We start from the raw sequence: 21,816 nt of genomic DNA on the forward strand, positions 1-21,816 counted from the left end.
CCCCTAAATCTGTTTTAAGATATTTTAAAATTTCAAAACCATCCTAATTTCTCTCCTTTCAATTCAAAGATGGTGTAGAGAACTGAATTCCTCTTCTCTTCTCTTAATGAGTTCTCTTCTCTCAATCTAAACATAGTGTTAGAGTTCAACTAGCCTTACTAAGTTGGTAAGGATTTTCAATCTTAGTAAGGATCCTTGGGTGTACCTTGTGGTATCAAAAAACATGATCCGAAGCTTCAGGTTGTAGTGGACAAAATGATATGACATGTTTAAAAAAAAAAAAAAAAGAATCAAAATAATTATTTTTCTCAATTGAATTTTAATTTTAAAATTTTAATTAGGTGGAAGTTGAATACCCCTCCATATTCAAAACCTTAAACCTAGTCCAAAAGAAATGTTTTTTTTTTTTTTTTCCTCTTGATTTTTCGATGAATTTAGAGTACTGGATTGTTGGATTGCAGTAATTCATTTGAGCAAAACGACCCTCACTAAGGTTTAAAATATTAGTAAGTTGTGCATGGAATATTATGATCAAATCGGCTGCCTCACTAAACCGCGTAAAAGACAGCCAGGTTGTCATGATTCATGAGTGCGATGGTAGGTTACAACTTACAACAGGACGAGCCTGAATGATCCACGTGGCATGCCGGCATGGCTCCATGTCCTGTACGGCTGTACCTCAAAATTGCAATACCAAAACAAAAAAAAGGATAAAGAGGAGAACAAATTAAGTACAGAGAGAGAGAGAGGTGGTCCTGGTTCAGGTGTCTAGGTCGTCCGTCCATCGTCCCCAAACCCCAGACCCAAACTTCAATTAACCCCACAATTTTCCTTTATCTACTGGCTTTACTATTTCTGGTGTGGTGGGTCAATCTTCCACTCCGAAACATACCTTTTTTTTTTTCCTTCTTTCCCTCTCTCTGAAATCAACAGGAAGTGTCGTATCGATCAGGTAGGGGATTTTGCTCTAATAAGTAGAAGAATCGATCAGGTTTGGTCCCCTTTCCTTCTTCGCATTCTCTGACTTGGATTCTATATGTTATAAGCTACACGTTGTTCTCCACATATATATTTTTTTTAAATGATTTGTTTCCGTGTGTTTTGGGTTATCTTTGTTATATTTGTTCTCTTTGATTTCTTTTATTTGTTTATTTATTTAGGTTTTTGACGGGTTTCCTCTGCATTCTCAGAATCCCAAGGCTGACTTCTGTCTTCACTTGAAATTTAAATTTAATGGGTCCTCCATGTTCTGGTTTTGGTTTATTGGATTTGGGTATCTTTTAAATAAATGGGTTACTTCTAGATTTCACAAAAATAAGCTTTGGGCATTGTTTTTATCTCCAATTTGATTGATTTTTTTTTTTTTTTTTGGATTTCACCTATAAATGGGTTTTCTGTTTTCATTTTGTTGCTGATATTATTGTTATTATCTCTCAAGAATTTGAAATATTTTTCTTATAGATCTCCACTCAAATGCTTACTGTTGATATATTGCCTGAAAAAAAAATTGGTAAACAGAATTGTTTGATGAATTGGTTTTAAAACTCCAAGAAATATATCTTTTTTTTTTAATTAGAAATATATACATCTACGTCATTTTCCTTGTGATGTGTTTTTAGCAGTTTGAGTTCTTAAAAAAAAATAAAAATAATGTTTTAACTGAATCTAAAAGGATCCCTTTTTAGCTGAATTTTAAGGTGGCTTATAGGTCTTTTTAAATCAACCTTCTTTGACCTTTCCTGGAAAATTGAAGGCTTGTCTTTGACTTGGTCATCCTGTCTCCTAAAGTTTATTATTATCTGTCTCCCATTAATAGACCTTCGAAAATATTGAGTGATGTGATCTCAAAAAGGGATAGAAATACTCTTAGTCTAACCAATTCATTACGAGTTTCTTATAATCTTACAAAAGATTTCCATCCTTTTTTTTTTTTTTTTTTTCCTTTTTTTTTTTTCTTTAGTCTAACATGCTTGTTTTCATTTGTTTAGAAACTTAATTTGTTCTTCATAACACGCCTATTCAAGACTACCTGGTTTGAAGCTGATCTCAGGTAAAGATTTGAACTATCTATCATGGCTGGGATTGATAATCATGTTGCCATAATTGGGGATTGGGTTCCCCCAGATCCCAGCCCTAGGACCTTTTTCTCTTCCATCATGGGTGATGATTTAGGGTCAAGATCTTTCCCACCACTTCTAGGAGGAAACAGTGGGTGTGAGGGGTCTTTCGTGGGATCGTCTAAAAATCTGAAAGAGGCAACAATTCTTGAGGAAGAAGATGGAACAGGAGCTGTTGTTTCTGGTGATTGTTTGTCAGAGTCAACCTATCTTTCCTACCAGGAATCAGGCTCCCGTGGGGGTCTTGCTGAGAGGATGGCAGCAAGAGCTGGGTTTAGTGCTCCAAGGTTGAACACTGCAAGGATTAAATCTGCTAATGTGTCCCTCTCCCCTGATGTTCGGTCACCTTACCTAACAATTCCGCCAGGTCTAAGTCCAACAACATTGCTAGATTCTCCAGTGTTCCTTTCAAATTCTCTGGTAAGAATGAATTGCCAAAAGTCTTTGTTATTCTTTCATTTTGTCAAGAAGTATGAAGTTGTTAATGTTCATATAGTTGTGGATATTATTAAAGGAAATAGTTAGAAACATACTCAGAGAGAAGACAACAGGGGGGGTGGGCTTAGACCCATACCTCAGTTGGTTTGACACATTGCAAAGCAACCTTGAGGACGTGGGTTCAATTCCTGACATGTTCTTGTTTTCCTCGCATTTAGTAATTTGGTTTAATATAGTTCTCATATATGTAATTTCAGTTGGATCTAACTTCTTGTAAGGTGACTAGGTCAATAATCTCTCTGTCAGCCAAGATGAATTTTATTTTGGACTTTGCAATTGCCAGTTGGGTACAATTTGTTGCAAAGGAATCCTTAATGAATAATGTTTCAGAGTTTCACCTTTCATATTCCATCTTATTTTGCAGGATCAGCCATCTCCAACAACGGGAAAGTTATGCTTCACCCCAAGTAGTAACAGTAAAAGCTCCATGTTAGTCCCAGAAGCCCCAGACAGAAATAAGGATAGTCCGTTTGAATATGTTGATACCACATCATTTGTATTCAAGCCTCGTGTGGAATTGAGTTCCTCATTTTTCCCCAGTGCAGCAAATGAAGTAATAATTGACCGTATTTCTGTCATGTATTTTCAATTTGCACACACTATATCTCAATTCTCTACATGAATTGCAAGTTGTAACTTTTTTTTCTACGTTCAAAGATTTAATGCTTAAAACTTGTACTTGCACTCAGATAAGACCTGAGATTCTATTTCAGTTGAGCTCTACATCTATATAAATTTTGTAGAGTAGATATTCTTTTTCTTTGTTTCAATGAACAAGTATATTCCTTCTACGTACAGGAAACTCCTGCTACAAATCCTCAGCAGTCTTTTGCCAATATTGAGGTGTCGGTCCATTCAGAGCGCACCCTTTGGTCACGAAGTCTAGAAGGCACCGAAGTTCACTCACAGAATATAAGCAGTTACCATCCTTGGGCAAACTTCCCCAAATCATCTGGTGAAAAGGATACTAATGGTAAAAATGCCGAATCAGAGCCAAGGGTATGTGATCCTGTTATTGCCATTGTCGAACATTCTCCAATGCTCAATGATCAGCAGGACTCAGAAGGAAATCAGAGAAGCAATGGAGAAATCAATTCCATTGTTGAAGGTGGTGCCACATCTGAGGATGGGTACAATTGGAGGAAGTATGGGCAGAAACAGGTGAAAGGCAGTGAGTATCCTCGGAGTTATTACAAGTGCACACATCCAAATTGTCAGGTCAAGAAGAAGGTGGAGCGATCTCATGAGGGCCACATTACAGAGATCATCTACAAGGGGGCCCACAATCACCCTAAACCTCCACCTAATCGCCGATCTGCTGTTGGATGCTCTGACGCACAGAATGATATGCAACTTGACATCCCTGAACAAGCCAGAGCACAGGCTGGGGCTGAGGGTGATCCTACATGGGCAAACTTACAGAGAGGAAATGTTTCCAGAGATCCTGATTGGAGGCATGAAAACCTAGAGGCAACATCATCCGCATCTGTGGGCCCTGATTTCTGTCCGCAATCTACCTCCATGCAGGCTCGAAAGGGCCCTCACTTTGAAGCCACCATTGATGTGGATGTGTCGTCCACGATGTCCAACAATGAAGACGAGAATGATCGGGGAACACAGAGAAGTGTATCATTGGGTTATGATGGCGAAGGAGATGAATCTGAGTCGAAGAGAAGGTTAGTACTACCACCTCTCAGCCTCTTTGTGAGTCTTCATCTTATGGAATCTTTCACTACTCAATAGGCAGCATTTTGTATACTGCTTAACTCCAGAAAATTAGATGAGATGGAAGTTGGTGGAGCAGCTGCAAGAGCCATTCGTGAACCAAGAGTTGTTGTCCAAACTACTAGTGAAGTGGACATCCTTGACGATGGATACCGCTGGCGCAAGTACGGGCAAAAAGTTGTCAAAGGAAATCCAAATCCAAGGTTAGTACTAGCCTCATTAAATATCATTCCCCATCTTCACTCATCCTTGCAAAAATAGAAATTCTTAATAGAAAAGAAATATGTCATGACTTGTTTGTTGCAGGAGCTACTACAAGTGCACAAATGCAGGTTGCACTGTTAGAAAGCACGTGGAACGAGCATCTAACGACCTCAAATCAGTAATCACCACATATGAGGGGAAGCATAATCATGATGTTCCTGCTGCAAGGAGTAGCAACCATGTCAGATCCTGTCCCTCTAGCACAGCACCCACCCAAGTTGCTCAACCCCGTATCCACAGGCCTGAACCATCCCAAATCAATGACGGCATGGTAAATTTTGATGGTCCTGCATCTGTTGGTGCATTCAGTCTGCCTGGAAGGGAGCTGGGAACCTCGCCTGGCTTCTCTTTTGGTATGCGTCAGCCAGGCCTGGCCGGCCTTGCAATGGCTGGGTTGGGCCCGGGCCTACGTAAGCTGCCTGCTTCACCACTCCATCCATATTTAGGACAGCAACGCCACATGAATGAAACAGGGCTCATAATGCCAAAAGGAGAACCAAAGAACGAGCCTGTCTCTGAGACTGGTCTGAACCTATCCGACAGTTCCTCAGTTTATCATCAGATCATGGGTAGGCTGCCTCTTGGGTCTCAGATGTAAGATAGTAGAAAATATTGTGTTTGTACATGATGGGATTTGCGGATGATATCTTCTCTCATCTTTGTATACAAATGTTTATTTGGTAAAATAACAAATGCCAATGTCTCAAAAGATGTTTAAGTTTTTTTTAGTTTTTTAGTTTTTTAGTTTTTTTTTTTTTTGGGGGGGGGGGTAGAAAATCATAGTGAGCAAAAAGAATAGGCAAGCAAGCGACATCATAGTTTAACATCAGATCATGGGTCAGCTGCCTCTTGGGTCTCTGATGTAAAGAAATTTTTGTGTTTGCATTTAATGGGATTCTTGGATGATATCTTCTGTAGTCATTGTATACAAATGTTTATTTGTTATCATTTGGTAAAATAACAAATGACAATGTCTCAAAAGATGCAATATAAGTTGTTGGGTAGAAAATAAGAGTTCTGCTACTGTTTGATTCAAGCCTCAGTTCGTGTTCAATTGTTACCCCCAAGTCATGGGCATGGGTACATCATTCAACAATCAGGACTAGGTTATGATCATGTCCAGACACTGCTTGCAGAACGTCAACACCTTGCAAATACTCGAGCATAGTTGGTTCAACTTCGTCGGCGGAGCTTCCTAACCCAAGTCTGCCATTTTTGCCACAGCCCCAAGCCCAAACTTGTCCCTTGGTTGTGAGAGCAATGGAATGTGCACGCCCGCCTGACACCGAAACTGGTGACTCACCTTCCAGCCCTCGTACCATCAGTGGGATGTTGGCCAGCCCTGGCCTCCCTAGCTGAGAGTTTTTGTTCCACCCCCATGTAACAATACCATTATTTTCTCCTACTCCCTCTGGTTCTGACGAAGAAATGTGACACACTGCTAAAGAATGGCCAAGGCCTGAGGATAGAGACAAAGGCTGAAAGCTCATGTCAACTGGCAACAACATTCCCAATTTCTCCCTACTACTGGTACATCTGCCCAATTGACCATATGTATCGCTTCCGCTGCTCAACAACCTGCCATTACCTGAGAAAAAAAAACCATTCAAATTGATCAAATTCCTTTCTCATACTAATTAACCAGACACGTTAAACAAGTGAATACTCACTGCAAAGAACAAGAGAATGATCATGTCCACAAGCCACATCTGAGACATGAACACCATCTAATTCTTGCACAAGACAAGGTTCCCAGACGATGGGCATGTCTTTCTCCTTCTCCATCTGCTCCAACACCATCTTCTCTGCAACTTCCAGCAATGAACTTGTAGATGATGTGGCCACACTCGCACTGGCATATGTGTTCACATTCGAATTCGGAGGAGATGTAGTATCCAAAGCTACTACTAGCCCCATCTGTCCTAACCTCCCATCAGCCGAATAACCCCAGCCGAACAATTTTCCATCCCTAGTGTATGCCAGAGCGTGCCCCCACCCAAGAGATACCTGTTTTGAGAAACTCAGCAGCTCACCAAGACCAAGATTTGATTCTAAAAGAAATACAATTATGGATGGATTCGTAATTTGTGATGGAGCCATGTTTTATTATAATAACAAGAGTTGAAGAAGTGATGACGAAAGAGGCACCTTAACAATGTGTTCCCCAGCAAGTGCCTCAACCCTGGAAGGAAGCGCAGACTCAGTAACTCCTTTTCCAAGACCAAGTTGGCCACGCTTGGATTTGCCCCATACCCACAGAGAACCATCATCTCCAATGGCAGCAGAAATAACTCCAGACCCATATGCAGCTCTCACCCTTACTTCATTCAAGCCTTGTACCCTCTTTGGTTCGTTCCAGGAGGAATCAGTGCTGCTGTCAGCCAAATGAAAGAAAAATATTTGACTTATAAATTGCAATTGTGGAATTGGAGAGAGAGAGAGAGAAAGAGAGAGATGGGTTAGGGTTTGGGGTAGGGTTAGTTACCTTACCTAGGGTGAGGGTGAATTGGTGGTGGTCCTCTTCCGAGCTGGAATTCATGATTCCTTCCCCATGCCCAAACCTCTCCATGAGCAGTGACAGCGAGAGAGTGGTAATGGCCAGCTCCAATAGAGGTGACATTGGGCGGGAGAGAAGGTATCCTTGTGGGCTCGTAGGCGTCGCCTCCCACTCCCACACACGAAGAGGGCAACCCCAGTGCCCCGTGGCTCCCATCTCCAAAGCTCATCACTACACCCCCTCTGTTGCTGCTGCTGAACCATCTACCACCACCGAGAGCAGGAACATCAAACCGACCTTTTTTCTTCGATAATATTCGCCACAACATTGCAATTTGCATCTCTCTCCCTCTCTCTCTCGTCTCAACTCTTTAGAGGTTTGATCGACTACCCCTAATCTCTTATGATAAATGCGACACCTTTACAAAGGTCAACTGATTGATATATTTTACTGATGACCAATCCCAACAATTGTCTTCTAGGATAGATCAACAAATAAAAAATAAAAAATTGATGGAAACACCTCCTTCAATCGCTTTAACAAAAATTATTTATCTTTAATCTTTGGTTTTGGTACAAGATTGCCACTTGTTCTCCGCAAGATTTAATTAGTTAAATTTGATTTCTTTGCTGTTTGATACTCTAAATTAATGCATATGTGATTCTAGTGCACTTGTAGAAGGCCATAAGAGTGGCATAATGTAGGACATGAAGTGAAGTCGGTGTCAGATCTCAGGTGAATAAATTAAGAAACATTTCATGAAGATCAAAGTTTAAGGGAACTCAAATATTTTAATTTTCAGAAACTAAAGGATCCATGTCACAACTACTATGAGAAATCAATGATGCAATACACTGAGTCGTTTAGAAAGAAAAAAAAAACCACTATGAGAGTCATGGAGATAATGAGAACTTTATGTAGTAAACGTTACATATTTTGGGAGGACAAGAAAATAGTCAATTTTCATTGTGGCTGCTATGAAAAATATTATATTATATTATATTCTACAAAACATTAGAGAATGTTTTTGAGAGGCTTCCATGGCCTCATTGTACTTTGTTTTCTCTTCTTTATCACTATATTATACTTATCAAAAAAAAAAACATTAGAGAATGTTTATAACATATTATTATTATTATAAATGGAATGTACACACAAGGGTTTCTAATGTGCACCTCTAGCCGTCTTACATTATAAGACCTTGACAATAGACCAAAAAAAAAAAACACTCGTATACATTTCTCAACTCTTCATACGCTCTGTTTTGTTTTTTTGTTTTTTTTCCCCTTTTTCTGTTTAGTACTTGTAACTACTACTGGTGAAACAACCAACTTTAGATAGGAGTATCACATTATGTACAATGTGTTAGTGGTACATTATACAGAAACTGTCTAGCTGTTGGTAACCCCCCAGCAGCAGAGCATCAATCTTCAGTCAAAATGAGGAACCCAATGGGGACTCGAATACTCAGTCAAGCAAACTGGAATGGAGCCAAGGGAAAAGAAAAGAACAGTTACAACCGTAGTTTCCTTATATTGGCTTCAATGTCAGGGGCAGTAAATGAGGCCAAGTTATGAGAACCACATTTGTCAGTGTCCATTTAAAGTAATCTCCTTGAGATCTTTCCCTTGCTGGTACATTGAGTTACGGCGATCCAACTCCTCCCTGCACAAATGCAAGCTAATCAACCAAAGCAAAGCAATTACCTAACCAATGGAAAACATTAACATAATCACGCTAACTCTACAGTGTGCAATTCATACATCTCATCCCTCTATACGATTTCCTTGAACTCCAGGTATAAGTTCAGGCACAAGTTATTACTTTTCAAGTTCTTCAAACTTGAATACTGTGTGGAAGAATGTGGTGTGGAAGCTGTTGTGTTAAATAACAAGATTAGAACATAAACAGGGTTATGATATTGATGTCAACCTGAGAGAGTGCCGGATTAAATCATAATGAAGAAGAGCAACAACTCTGCGCTTCCGTTCTTTTATTGGGTCCCCACCACGCCTGACAACAGGTAACTGCTTTATTCCTTTGGCCTCCATTAGCTCCTTAGCAATTGCCAAATCTGTGTCTGGATAACAAGTTAAAAGTCCACATTGACGTCCACGACAGTGAATTCCCCGAGTACATATGGATGAAACAAGACAGGTGTTCACCTGTAAAAGAATTTCAGAACGTTAGCATATCATCAATAGAGAAGAGCAATCCAGAATATCATCATGTAGAGAGTCAAAATGTGCATCAAGATAAGGCAACCACAGAAGATTATCCCCGGGAAAAAAGTGCATCAGCATAATACTAACATTTTCATTAAATAATGTTGAATTTTATCGAAGTAAACTTTCCAAACTAAAAGAACATCCAGATTTCCAGCAATAAGACAATAAATTCGGTACATAATTCAATAAATTGGGATTGCATACATATCAACTTCTTTTACAGATGTCATTCAGAGGATGTTCATTATGGACCATGTAACGAACATATGGACACCTATCAATGTCTGACACTGTAACGAAGTACCACACACACTAATCCCCAAAAACCTGATGTACTGACACACACATGCAGTTAATTCCAGATGTTGATATATTATATACTTTTAAGTATAATAACTAAATGCAGGAAGAACTTATTTAGATAAGCTGATATCCCTTAACATCATAGTAAACAATATATAACAAATTGCAAACAAACAAATTTAAGAATTTCTTTGGTTAAGTGTGTTGGTATGTATCCCACATATGGGCACAACATTGTCTAACCTGGAAACACTTTAAAAATGAAGAGTCCTTGTTACATAACCATAGATGTATTAGTATATCTACACCTCCATTTATGATGTCTATAACTAAGTGATCAATTCCACATTGACTCCAATGATTAACAGATTTGTTTATTTATTTATTTATCAGCAGAAAAGCTTCAAGATTACATACATCCAAAACAGTAGAATCACCCTGGGGAGATTCACCAGATATCTTTGACAAACACCGTTTAATGTCCCCAAATGTAAGGATTCCCTCGAGAAGACCTTCAGCATTAACCACAAGGACACAATTCTGTTGGCTGTCATGCATAATCTTAATTGTCTCTTTCAAGGTTATTGTTGGGGAAACCTTCACGTAGTTCTTAGACATAGCCTGAGAGACCTGAAAACAAGCAGGGCAGTACATCCAAGGAAGTTGAGACACAAACACAAAATGCTCAATAATAGGAAATAATTAACAAGCCTTGGGATAGTTAACTAAAAAAATTGGGATAAGTAGTTGGAACAATAAAAGAGAAACAACCCAAGCACTAAGGCGATACTTGAGAAGGAAAAGAAAAAACAACAAAAGAGAAAAAAAAAAAAAGCAAGACCTTTAGATCATCCAAAATTATATCTTCATCGGTTGTTTCACTGTCAACAGAATTTCCCACAACAGAGAGTTCTAAATCGTTCCCATCACCAGTCCCTCTCCAAATAGCCTCATTTTTGTCTTCAACATGCGAAAGAGAAGAATAACCCCGTTCCAAGCTCCTTGAATTAGATATTTCAGTCTCCTTCGACTGGTTTGTTACAGAGGGAACCCATATGGCCAATCCAACAGCCCCCTGTTTGTGAAATTCACAAAAGCAAAAATAAAATAAAATATAGATTAACATTGTTACTTCTAAGCTATGTCACGCAATGCACAAAGCCCTAAGAATCTAGCATGCTATTGACTAAAGAAGGAAAATCAACATAAAGGAGAGAACCATTTCAAGGTATCCATATCAGAGCATATTAACCATGTTAGGCTATCCATATTGAAATATCAGAACTTTTCAAGAAGTACGAGGCATCTTCTTATTTTCCAAATTGTTTTGGTGCAATCACATAACTCGGAATGTAGCATTCACTGCCAAAGGTGACTCAAGGAGGGAAAACATGATTTCTGACCAAATTTATGATGATTCATTTTTTCTTTTTCTTTTCCACAAAACATTGAAATTTGGAATAAGATAACTACCATCTTTCAGGCAGCAACAAATTGTGTCAGTAGTCAGATGCCTCAAAAGTAAACAATAAGCTAGTTATTAACACTAAATACTTGGTAAAATTACCATGAGTGGAAGCAATATTCTGTAATCTTTCGTTAACTCAAATAGAAGTAATACTGATGTCAAGGGTACTGAACAAACTGAGGCTAACGTAGCAGCCATCCCAACCTGCATTAAGAAGTAATAAATATACATTAAATTTCATAATCCAATTTGTCTCATCAAAGTGATTCACAAATAAAATGGATGAATACATGTCAAGTACAACTTGATCAGACTGCAGGAAGAAAAGCTTACCAGTGCATAAGCCTGTGGCTGAGCAACAGCAGCATTTCCTGGAATTGCTGAATTGATAAGTTCAGCAGCTGAACCGCCAAACACAGCACCAACAGCAGCACCAATCATCAAGCTTGGGGCGTAAAGCCCACCAACAAGCCCAGACCCCTTGCACAGAGCTGTGGCTACAACTTTGGCTGCAGCGAGCTGAGTTAATAACCAGATTCCAGGTGCTGAAGCAATCTTCCCCGTGTGAAGGATTTCGTCAACATTTGTGAAACCCCAGTATAGTATTCCAGGGTACCTTAGAGCGATTATTCCAGCTCCTAACCCACCTAAAGCAGGGCATACAACAGCAGGAAGGCCAAATCTGTCCTTGATAAACTCAAAGAACTTGGTGAACCAGGTCACCAAGCGTGAGAAGGCGACACTTACAACTCCACATAACATACCAAGTATCAGGTATAAGGGTAACTCTGCAATGGAGAAAAAATTGCTCAAGCTCAAAAACTAAACGAACATCCATCTATGTAAGTTAATCACATGCATACCAAATGAATCAGCTTAGATTCACAATGTTATCAAGAGAAGCATCTACATCCTGCAAACAGGCATGATCATCATCATCAAATCCCTATCCCATGCATGAACATATAAACCTCGATATGTGTGTGCAAACATGTATTTGTGTAATTGTGCATAAGTAGTATGCGTCTAAATCTCCCACAAATACATTGGACAACAAATAGTTTGAACCCCATAATTAGGAGAAGCCTTAGGGATGAAGAGATCAACCAAGTGATTTTGCTCCATATAACCTCCTTATGAAGCATTAGATCCATAGAGAGGGCGTGGATAAGTGTCTACCAATGAGAAATCATGGTTTTGATTGGTAATTATGGGGCATTGACAGGAGAACCAATGATCTTTGTCCTAGTGATAAAGCAAGTGACATGCAACAAACATGAGATTTATGGGTTTGGGAGGATCCCTAATGATGCATCCATGATCAATCCAATATCATTTCAAGGTTTGGTACTGTGCGGTCAGAATCCGGTTGACGGCTCTGATGGACTCTGCCTCACTGATCCAAAGTTGCTCCGATCACCTCTCACCTCGCAGCGACGTGGTACCTACCAAAATCACTCCGATGCTCAAGTTAGGGAAGCAGAGGAATGTCTAAGAAAACTGGTTAGACCTCTGATCCTTCCAAAAGATCCTCTCAGCAATGCTTATTGTGCTATTTATAGTTCCTGGCTGCGAATCAGGGTTTCCCCTTTCGAGCGACAATCCTGGGATATCCCCTGACTCTGCGGATTCGCTTACCGAACGAGGATCTTCTGGATTGATCGTACTATTCTGTAGAGATCTCCTCCGAGATCTCTGGGATTGATGTGCGCATATTAGGCTTATGGTGACCAGGTCTGCCCTACTTAGCAGACCACGTTCCACTTAATGTTGTGCTGCCCTTCTAGCTACGTTAGGGAGATCTCTGCTTTGACCTGCCCTGCTAGAAGGGCAGCACTCGTATGCTAACTTGTGCCTGGTACCACTTAATCAGTTTGGACACGTGTACGCCTTAGGTAACTGCGCAATTATTTCCCTCAACAGGTACAATCCCTAATGATGTTACATTCATTAGATTCCATGCATACATGTATGGATCCATGTCTTCAATTTGTGAGTTTCCCTTGCATATGTGCAACATGCTTATCTGATTTAGGTTGTTTCTTACTAGGAACAAACACTTTCTCTAATACCAAAAGACTTATAAGGAACAAGATTCATCCCACAACTAATGAAGCTGATAAGCATGCAAAAGTAATAGGATGTGGATTTGGCATGATTTTTTTCCGCGAGGAGGGGGTGGGGGGAGACAAAATTGTAGAAAGGAGAAGTGTACATAATAGAGTTGAAATGGAGAAAGAGTACCAGCATAGAAAGAGAGGATTCAAATAACTCAATTGAAAAACCACTTATCAAGACTCGGACATCACACCATGTAATGTAGCACAAGGTGCAAAGCCACCATAAACAATTTTTTTCATTACATAATTAAAAAAATTTTAAAAAAATTAAAAGAAAGAAATATAAGGAGTATTGGTACAGGGTTGAATGGCATCCTGAGAGAATGCCCAATCCTACTGTTTTTTTTTTTATAAATATAAATTTTATTAATGAAGAAAATGAGAAGAGGAGGCTGAGATAGCCCCCAAACAACAAGACAAGAAAAAACAACAAGTAAAGAAAGAAAGAAAGGGAAAAATACACGCTTGGCGGGGTGCTACGAGTCACAAACGATTTCCCAATTAAATACAAAATCTTAGAAGCACACTCCCTCAAAGTCTTTACTCAACTTTGACCAAAAGAAAAGAAACCCCAAAATCTCTAAAATCACTGTGTGAGATGAGCTCTCCTTGCTATGGAACACCCTGTTGTTGCACTCTCTAAAATGCCCAATCCTACTGTAAATGTCCTAGGATTCTTCTAGAGCTTCTAAAGTACTAACCTGTCTGACTAAAATAAGAAACTAGTTAAAAAAAACTAATTTTAGATAGTTAGAAAATCTGGTTTCTAGTGGTCTCCACTCACAAGCTGAATGAGCTGAGCCATGAAATGAACCGGACACCCAGTGGGCTGGTGGTTGGGATAATGAATGGCCTGAGCAATTTTGATTAGCTCATGTGTCTACTTCTAAAATCATTTTAGAATTCATAACAATTACCACACCTATCACATTTACAACTGACTAAAAAACATTAAAATTCCATTCAAAACAAGAAAATAACAATAAAAAATTAGAACAAATTAATATGAAAATAGTATATATAGAAAATGCACCAGTTAGTCAACTTCCAAACACTTGTCAACAATGTATTCAAAATGATAACAAACCAATTCCTTCATTACAAAATGTAGCTGAGTTAGAGTTAGAATAAGATAAAGTACCAGCAGCAGATTTCAGTTCATACGTGGGCACTGTAAAAGCTGGCTTCTCTCCGAGTAAAACATTTGATACAGTGGATGATATAACAGAGGCCAATATTATCATTGCAGTTGTAAATGGAGGGGAGTTTTCTGCACGAAGAGGCCTTAATACCGTTTCGATGGCAAAAAAACAACCAGCAACTGCCGCATTAAATCCTGAAAATCGAAAAGAGAATCTTAACGATTACTCTATGATAGGAAATATATCCAAGGCGCCATTAATGATCTTACACTGATTAAATGAACAGATCAATAGAATAAAAAAAAAAAATTACACTGCATTCTATATAGAGAGTGAGGGATTATGGATCTTAAATAACCAGACAGAAATATGATAAAATGGGTGGCAATCACTTTTAAGGTTAGTTCTAATATCCCCATTTTATTAACATGGATAAGCATGAGGACCAATTCGAGCATAAGTCCTGGCATGTATGGCAGTATCACCATTTATTTTAATGATTCATTACAAAAAATTATTTCTAAAAGACGGTTAGTGTGTCCGATCCTCCATACACTACCTTAATAAGTTGTTTAATAATCTTCTCCTAATTCATCTACTCCTATTAATTGAGTCATTGGTATTCATAAAAAAAAAAATTAACTCAGTCATTGGTTGGATAACTCTATTCCTCATTTTATTTTTCGAAACCTTCTCAATAAACTAAAAATTATATTATTTCAAGTGTTTGGACAAGTATGTGTTTTGGGATTCTTTAAGGTAACTATCAAACACTGTCTGTGTCAAGCACTGACACACGTGTCCATGTCACCGTGGTGTCAAATAGAATGTACCACACACAACCTGGTATCAGCCTGCTTTGCCTCGGGCGAATCATTTGGACCAAATGCAAGCTCAAGTACCCTCACAAGGGTGGGGAGATGACTCCTTTTGCAGTCCTGGAGCATGAAATCAATTGAAGAGACGAACAACAAATATAACCAACCACAATACACAACTTTACCTAGAGAACCCTAAAATAGGGAAACATCTTGGAGCCACACCGATTTCACTATGCTGAAAGGCCAAACAGAAAAGTACAATATTTCTCTCACATAAAACTACTATAAATACCCATAATGAATTAAGGTTAGCAACCCACTAACACAAAAAGTACGATTTTGCCCTTCGGAGAAGCTGTGGCTTGATTACCAATAGTTCCTTGTAGATCAGTACCATAAGGCTCCACAAACCATAACGGATTTCCCATGGAAGTTAATTTTATGGCATGAATTGGTCACATAGTACCCTAGGAGTACACCTCCACTTCGCCAATCCAACTCTAATTCTACAAAAATCCTCCTCAATCTCTCCAATCACTATGGAAAATGGAACCAAGGTAACAAAAATAGTTGCTTTGGGGTATTTCATGGCAATAAATCTTTGCTAGCAACTCCTCATCTTGTCATTAGACAAGTTGCACTACATCTACTTTGTCTTAGTCCTACTTATTCTAAATCTCTTAGATTCCAAAGTAGCTCTCCAGAGTTTTAGTTATGCGTTGACCCCTTCTCTAGTTTCATCAACTAAAATTGTCATCTACAAACATACACCAAGGGACGTGCTCCTGAATATAGATATGTACTAAAAACCAACCCCTGATGTAAACCGATTGAATCTAGGAACTCATTGGAGTATCATAAGTTAGCATTACAACAATTATATATTCACAATGGAAGCAAGAACAGTTTTCTCTAGTACATGTACTTGGCCACAAGACATAGATATCAACATTAAGAAACCAAAAATATAAACAATTCTGAACCTAATAATGTGGATGGATACCTGAAGCGATACCAGCAGCTGCACCAGCTGCAACAAGAGCTATCCTTCTTTCTCGATTGTTTTCCATCATTTCAGAACACCCATTGGCACATGATTTTCCAATATCCACACTTGGACCCTCAGGACCTAAGGAACAACCAGTACCTAAAGTTACAGCAGCCTGGATGGCCTTTATCATGGGGAAGACTCCAGCCACCAAATCAAACCCTTGCCTTGGAGAAGATCTGGATTGCTTTATTTGTTCAAATATTTCAAGTAATCCATGCATCATGCCAACAACAACTCCACCGGTCACAGGTATTAACAATATCCGGTGCCACGTATCAGCTAGTCTCTGTAAACGAAGCCAAGCAGCACCCTCATTTGGAGTACCTGCCCAGGCCCACTCATGTATTACATGAACCTATATGCATGTGCAAGTATCAGAAACACATCCCACAAAAACAAAATGCTCTCACCAATGTATAATCCTTAAAGGTTTAATATATAATATAAAGATGATAATTCATCCATTTAGTACTGATGAATGATCATCTCAAATCACCTTTTGGCAGATTTCAAAATAATAATAATAATAAAAAAAATCAAAACTTTAAGGTGTATCTTGAAAGATGATGCCTTTTGACTTACTCCGCGATTGAAGGCAGCGACACAGATACCAGTGGCGAGGCCAAGAAGGCAACCAATGAGAAGCAACGCCCATTCGGGTGGAGCACCATCAGCGAGGACGTCGTGGTGGGACGACGATGTGGATGGATCAATATCCAAATGTTTGCGGCTAAGGCGTCTACCTGATAGTCCTCGATCCAATTGCTTGAGGAGATCCCTAATTCCTTTTCTCTTATTAGCCCTTTGAGATTCCAAATCTGGTTCAGAAGATGTTGAATTGGACCGTAACAGATGAATGTGATCTCCATCTCCATCTCCATCTCCACCTCCCCCTCCAGACATTTTTACCTCAATAAATTAAATACTATTACAGTTGTATAAATAAAACTCTTGGAAGTTGGATGGAAACTTTTCCACACAAAAAAAAATAAAAAATTAGTAAAGGAATTGCAGAGAGGAGAAGAATCAGATCTAATCCATCTGAGATTGATAACAATTTGTGTCCATCGCAGATCTTCTCCCTCGCTTCTGAGAAGAAAAAAAAAAACCCCAATAACAGACAAAACTAAGAAAAATTAAATAAGTAAAAAATGGAGATGCACGAAGAAGAAGTGGAACTTTTTTCGTTCATTTATACTATATAATACATCTAAGGGTAATTTAGACATTATGTTGGTGAATATTTGACATATCCTCGGTGTATTTCTATTTTCCAAATGATGGCATATTCATTGACTGTAGTCAAATACTAGAGATTGAATGAAAAATGATCTTAATATCCTCCATTTCTTGCCTAAAAAAACTTTAGTTTTTAGAGAGCTTCTATTTCCACACCAACTTTTTTACTTAGAGCACCTCAAGAATTAATATATATCTTGGTAGGGTGTGGAAATAAAAGCTATCTTTCTCTTAGTCCAAAAATCCTCCTTCGAACTTTAGCCTTGGTTACAAACATTGCTAGTTATTCTCATTTGATTAGTCACTCAATTTTCAATACTTGGTGTTTTTTTCTTCTCTTTTATTTTTATTTCCTTACATATGTAGAGTTGGTGATGGCTGGAATTTTATGACTTTTTGAAGACGCGTCTAACCGAAGTTGTTGTAAGTTATACAACACATGTACGTATTTCATATTTGGTTTTGTCTATAACTTCATATTCACGCTTGATATACAAAGCATGGACCATATGTTATATTTGTATCTTTTCAATCAGATGGCTTCAGAAGTCTTGTTGCTCCAATGGGGTTTTAGCTGTCTAGGCATTTCACATTAGCAACAGCCGTTTTGCTTTGTTCTTTTAGTTATAGTATAGGACGTCTTGCATTCTTGTTTGGGCTTGGGCTTCAAGGGGCAAAATTAAAGGGGAACCTTTCCAAAGTAGAGTAGGATCGGCCCAAAAGAAAAAATAAAATATAAAAAATGGGGTGTTCTATTTTGAGAGAGGGAGAAACATTTTCTTTGTTCTCGTTTTGCTAGAGATCTCTAAGGCTGTGTGTGATTTTTCTTCTCTTTGCTGCTTTGTTTTTTCACACTTTCCTCATTGCAAGTACTTTTGTCATTTTGTCTCCATGGCAGCCGCCTTTAGCCACCCACCAAAACCAAGAAAAATGGAAGCCCTTCATCATTTAGGGGCTTGTTTTATATTTGTTGTGACCTGCATACATACATATATGTATATGTGCGGCCTCCTTTTTCATATTTTTCCTAGGCAAACCTGTCCTTAAGCATTAGTTATGTCCTGCAGGCAAACTTTATATTCAGTATTGGTTAATTGCAACCAAAATTTTTTTTGGTGATTCTTCACCACCATATTCAATTAACAATTATGATAAACTGAGTATCGTTTGTTAACGTTGCTCAGAAATTGAACCGAACTAATTAGATTTCTATTAATCTGGTTCTGGCACAAGGCCCTTGATGGGCCTGGTAAACTAGGCCAGCGGTGGCAACTTCAGTAAGCCTGACATGATCTCACCTCCATTTGAAATTGATTAGCGTGGATCGTGAGTTACTTGATGATATTGGCCAGTATGGTGGGCTCGAAGGAAAACTGATTTACCTTGTTATTTCTTGGCCTCTAATAAACTTCGTAATTGAACAAGTTAGTATGTTTATTCAAAATTCTGGAAAATACATCTCGCTGCAGTACATCACGTACTACAATATTTGAAGGGCTCACCTGGTAAAGGCAAACACTTTGATATGCTTAGTAACTTAAGTGTCACTCATTATTGTGATGCCAATTGGTGGAATGTAAAAGAAGGCAGGGCATTTAACTACATGTTATTGCATGTTTCTAAGAAGCAACCCCATATCATGGAAAAGAAAGAAACAAATAACCATATCTTGATCCTCAGCAAAAGGTGATTATTGAGTGATGATCAATGTTGCATGAGAGTTAACATGGCTCATACCTACTGAAAGATTTAGGCATCGATCATCAAAATCCATACCTATAGCTTGTGCTTATGAAGTGGCTATTAACACTACAAGAAATTTGATATTTAATCGCAACATTTTTTGTCAATAAATGTTTAAAAATTACCACTTAAAGTTTTAGTGATAACATTTTTTGTCACTAAATGTTTAAAAATTACCTGTAAAAAGTTATTCTCACTAAATATATATATTTGCCACTAAAACTTATCAAATTAAATGATAAAAATATATAGACTTTTAGTGACAACCTTAAGTAGTCATTAAAAGTAAAGAGTTAGTCACAATCATAAATTGTCACTAAATCCTTACACCTTTAGTAGTAATAAAATAAAATTTGTCACTAAATCTTTTTATATGGTCATGCATTTTACCAGTTACATTTGAGTTGTCACTAAATGTTGTCAGTATAACGCCTGTATATAGTGACAATATTTTATTTTTGTCACCATCACTAAAAGTTATTGTTTAGTGACAATATATACATCGTGGCTAAAAGTATATTTTAGTGGTGAAATATAATCGTAATTAATGACTAATTATTAGTGATAGAAAATATCTTGCCATTAAAATCCTAAATTTTTAGTGGCACAAAATATAAGTTGCCACTAAATATCTTGATGTGTCACCTTAAAATTTGCATCCATGACATTAGTGATGCATACATTTGAGTTGCTACTAAATGTTGATGTTATAATATTTTTAGTGGCAACATCTTAATTTTGTCACTAAAAATTACTTTTTAATGATAATAGATAAACCACAGCTAAAAAACTTACCACTACTAAAAATCAATTTTCTTATAGTGTAATATAGGTGCAAATGCAATCTTTCATGAAAGAACAAAACAAATTGAAATTGATTGTCATCTTGTTTGCAAATAAATATTCTCCATTCGGATTGTGATTCCTTCTATCTGAAACTACAATTAGATTAGATGTCTTTGCTATGTACGCCTTGAGGAATGGAGTATTTTCAGTCACTAGTTGTTAAAGTTCCTTCTTTGTGTTCCACCTTTGGACATGGTGAGTAAAAATGCAACTAATCTATGAACATGAAATTGAGAAAAGAGGGTTGACGAAAGAGGAAGAGTAAGAGGCAACTATCAACTATTAGATCTATGTGAGTTGGATTGTGATACAAGGATGTATAGTAGTAGCAGGAGAAGGATTGAATTCAAGAATTATATGTACATAATATATATATATATATATGATACTCCGAATGTGCTTTCCCAAGGATGTATAATTTGAACTTATATAGCATGATCATCTTACAGAATTAATTTGATGGGCACATCCTCATTTCTTGATTGATTGATGAACCTTTTTTCTTGACTTTTGATGCAAATTAACAGTTTGATTAGTTAATTTCCAAGAGACTGTATACCATAAGTAGGATAGTAAGGTAGACAAATGCAATCTTGGGCCCCCCATGTGAACAATAGGTTCCAAAAGTGTGATTGGAACAAGTGGGAAAAGGAAGACCAAACGTGATACATCATCAATTTGAATTATTGGAGTCATGGGGTCGGCATCAATAATTCTCATTCTCATCTGCTCACTCCCTCCTTTAATCTGAGCTCATTACTTCTGTACCAAGAATAATTAGATATTTTAAGAAATTTGATTGACTGAGCATCTCTGTTATAAAAATAAATCAAAATTCCCAACTGTGACTAGTAAATGTTGAGATTATTTCATTGACTTACTGTGGTATCTTCTTAAAAATCCCTTGCATGTGCTGCTATTTGCCTACATCCAAATCTTTGGACTATAGCTTAAGGATATGGTGAACTTAAACTTTCCTACTCTATGTCACTAAGTGAAAAAAAGGGGTAAATTCGACACCACTCCAAGGTTCATGTGTAGGAGAACACTGTGGGAGTTTAAATTTAAATTTTTATTTTTTTTCATATCTCGAATACATCATATAGTTCTTCAGCATAGTGAAATTAATTGGAAAAGTTGAAGCTCCACCCAAAAAAAAAAAAAAATGGAGAACCAAAAAAAAAAAATAGATTGACACTTTTTACAAGTATAAGTTCAATGATGTAGGCTAATTGTGGTGACTTTTGCCAAGCTAATAAATCTAAAGTAGCTTGGGGAGTTTTCTAATTATGTGGATATGACTGTCAAGAGATTCGATTAGTTTGGTTGCTTGAGTATAGTTGAACGTATATGCATGAATTATGCCCAAAATAATTTCATAACGCATTATTTTTGCCATTTTCCATCTGTGTAACTGAATTTTTAAATCAGTTGGTAACATACATGCGTTTATTAAAGATTTTGATTTATAAAAAAATTAAAACTAAGAACAACATAAAACTTTTCTAAGAGCTAATCACATTATTAACATAGCCTGATAAAAAGCATAGCAAAATATCTTTAGATAAGAATAAAAGGAATGGCAGAAAGGGTGAGTCAATTATGTTAAACATAGTTTGCAATTGTCTAACGATGAAGTTGTCAAGTGGAAGGGACAAATAAATAACGTATTAGTTTGCGAGATTATGATAAAATGAAGATTAAAAAACAAACAGAGCTTATGTGTTTTATTCCTTTTTATACAAAGTTTTTTA

General features: G+C 37.6%; 3 protein-coding genes across 6 annotated transcripts; 1 reads left to right on the top strand and 2 right to left on the bottom strand.

Moving 5' to 3' along the window:
- Positions 1 to 705: 705 nt before the first annotated feature.
- On the top strand, positions 706 to 5,313 carry LOC147381459 (putative WRKY transcription factor 2). 3 transcript variants are annotated; one of them, XM_086430385.1, is made up of 6 exons: positions 706 to 991; positions 1,989 to 2,537; positions 2,980 to 3,168; positions 3,414 to 4,291; positions 4,388 to 4,543; positions 4,647 to 5,313. In XM_086430385.1, the coding sequence occupies exons 2-6, from the start codon at positions 2,073 to 2,075 to the stop codon at positions 5,200 to 5,202; spliced, it is 2,244 nt and encodes a 747-aa protein (XP_086286511.1). In that variant the 5' UTR covers positions 706 to 991; positions 1,989 to 2,072; the 3' UTR covers positions 5,203 to 5,313. The 3 variants fall into 3 exon arrangements, with proteins under 3 accessions (XP_086286511.1, XP_086286513.1, XP_086286512.1); XM_086430387.1 differs by having other exon boundaries at positions 2,051 to 2,537; XM_086430386.1 differs by having other exon boundaries at positions 706 to 952.
- Positions 5,314 to 5,598: 285 nt separating this feature from the next.
- RUG2 (Regulator of chromosome condensation (RCC1) family protein) lies at positions 5,599 to 7,569 on the bottom strand. Of its 2 annotated transcripts, none has more exons than XM_086430389.1 (4): positions 7,095 to 7,569; positions 6,753 to 6,978; positions 6,275 to 6,611; positions 5,599 to 6,192 (listed from the first exon to the last, which is right to left on the bottom strand). In XM_086430389.1, the coding sequence occupies exons 1-4, from the start codon at positions 7,439 to 7,441 to the stop codon at positions 5,690 to 5,692; spliced, it is 1,413 nt and encodes a 470-aa protein (XP_086286515.1). In that variant the 5' UTR covers positions 7,442 to 7,569; the 3' UTR covers positions 5,599 to 5,689. The 2 variants fall into 2 exon arrangements, with proteins under 2 accessions (XP_086286515.1, XP_086286516.1); XM_086430390.1 differs by having other exon boundaries at positions 6,753 to 6,975; positions 7,095 to 7,566.
- A 625-nt stretch (positions 7,570 to 8,194) lies between these two features.
- CLC-F (chloride channel F) lies at positions 8,195 to 17,374 on the bottom strand. The gene is made up of 9 exons (XM_086430388.1): positions 16,817 to 17,374; positions 16,187 to 16,589; positions 14,362 to 14,556; positions 11,434 to 11,888; positions 11,200 to 11,304; positions 10,474 to 10,707; positions 10,050 to 10,262; positions 9,034 to 9,266; positions 8,195 to 8,766 (listed from the first exon to the last, which is right to left on the bottom strand). Exons 1-9 carry the CDS (start codon positions 17,135 to 17,137, stop codon positions 8,691 to 8,693), a joined length of 2,235 nt encoding a protein of 744 aa, XP_086286514.1. The 5' UTR covers positions 17,138 to 17,374; the 3' UTR covers positions 8,195 to 8,690.
- Between the last annotated feature and the right edge of the window lie 4,442 nt (positions 17,375 to 21,816).

Source organism: Akebia trifoliata, unplaced genomic scaffold (assembly GCF_017979445.1).
Source record: "Akebia trifoliata isolate Shusen 1 unplaced genomic scaffold, ASM1797944v1 Contig00476_ERROPOS174545, whole genome shotgun sequence".
Lineage (NCBI taxonomy): Eukaryota > Viridiplantae > Streptophyta > Magnoliopsida > Ranunculales > Lardizabalaceae > Akebia > Akebia trifoliata.

What these genes read in the sequence shown, in the direction of transcription:
- CLC-F (XM_086430388.1), bottom strand. Translation starts at nt 17,137, where the DNA reads ATGTCTGGAGGGGGAGGTGGAGATGGAGATGGAGATGGAGATCACATT. An exon ending in AGCCACAGGCTTATGCACTG is followed by an intron (nt 11,305 to 11,433) that starts GTAAGCTTTTCT and finishes TTCTTAATGCAG; the next exon opens with GTTGGGATGGCTGCTACGTT. An exon ending in TAATTTTGGATGATCTAAAG is followed by an intron (nt 10,263 to 10,473) that starts GTCTTGCTTTTT and finishes GCTTGTTTTCAG; the next exon opens with GTCTCTCAGGCTATGTCTAA.
- LOC147381459 (XM_086430385.1), top strand. Translation starts at nt 2,073, where the DNA reads ATGGCTGGGATTGATAATCATGTTGCCATAATTGGGGATTGGGTTCCC. An exon ending in GAATCTGAGTCGAAGAGAAG is followed by an intron (nt 4,292 to 4,387) that starts GTTAGTACTACC and finishes GCTTAACTCCAG; the next exon opens with AAAATTAGATGAGATGGAAG. An exon ending in AAAGGAAATCCAAATCCAAG is followed by an intron (nt 4,544 to 4,646) that starts GTTAGTACTAGC and finishes TGTTTGTTGCAG; the next exon opens with GAGCTACTACAAGTGCACAA.
- RUG2 (XM_086430389.1), bottom strand. Translation starts at nt 7,441, where the DNA reads ATGCAAATTGCAATGTTGTGGCGAATATTATCGAAGAAAAAAGGTCGG. An exon ending in CCAATTCACCCTCACCCTAG is followed by an intron (nt 6,979 to 7,094) that starts GTAAGGTAACTA and finishes TTTGGCTGACAG; the next exon opens with CAGCACTGATTCCTCCTGGA. An exon ending in TCATTCTCTTGTTCTTTGCA is followed by an intron (nt 6,193 to 6,274) that starts GTGAGTATTCAC and finishes TTTTTTTCTCAG; the next exon opens with GTAATGGCAGGTTGTTGAGC.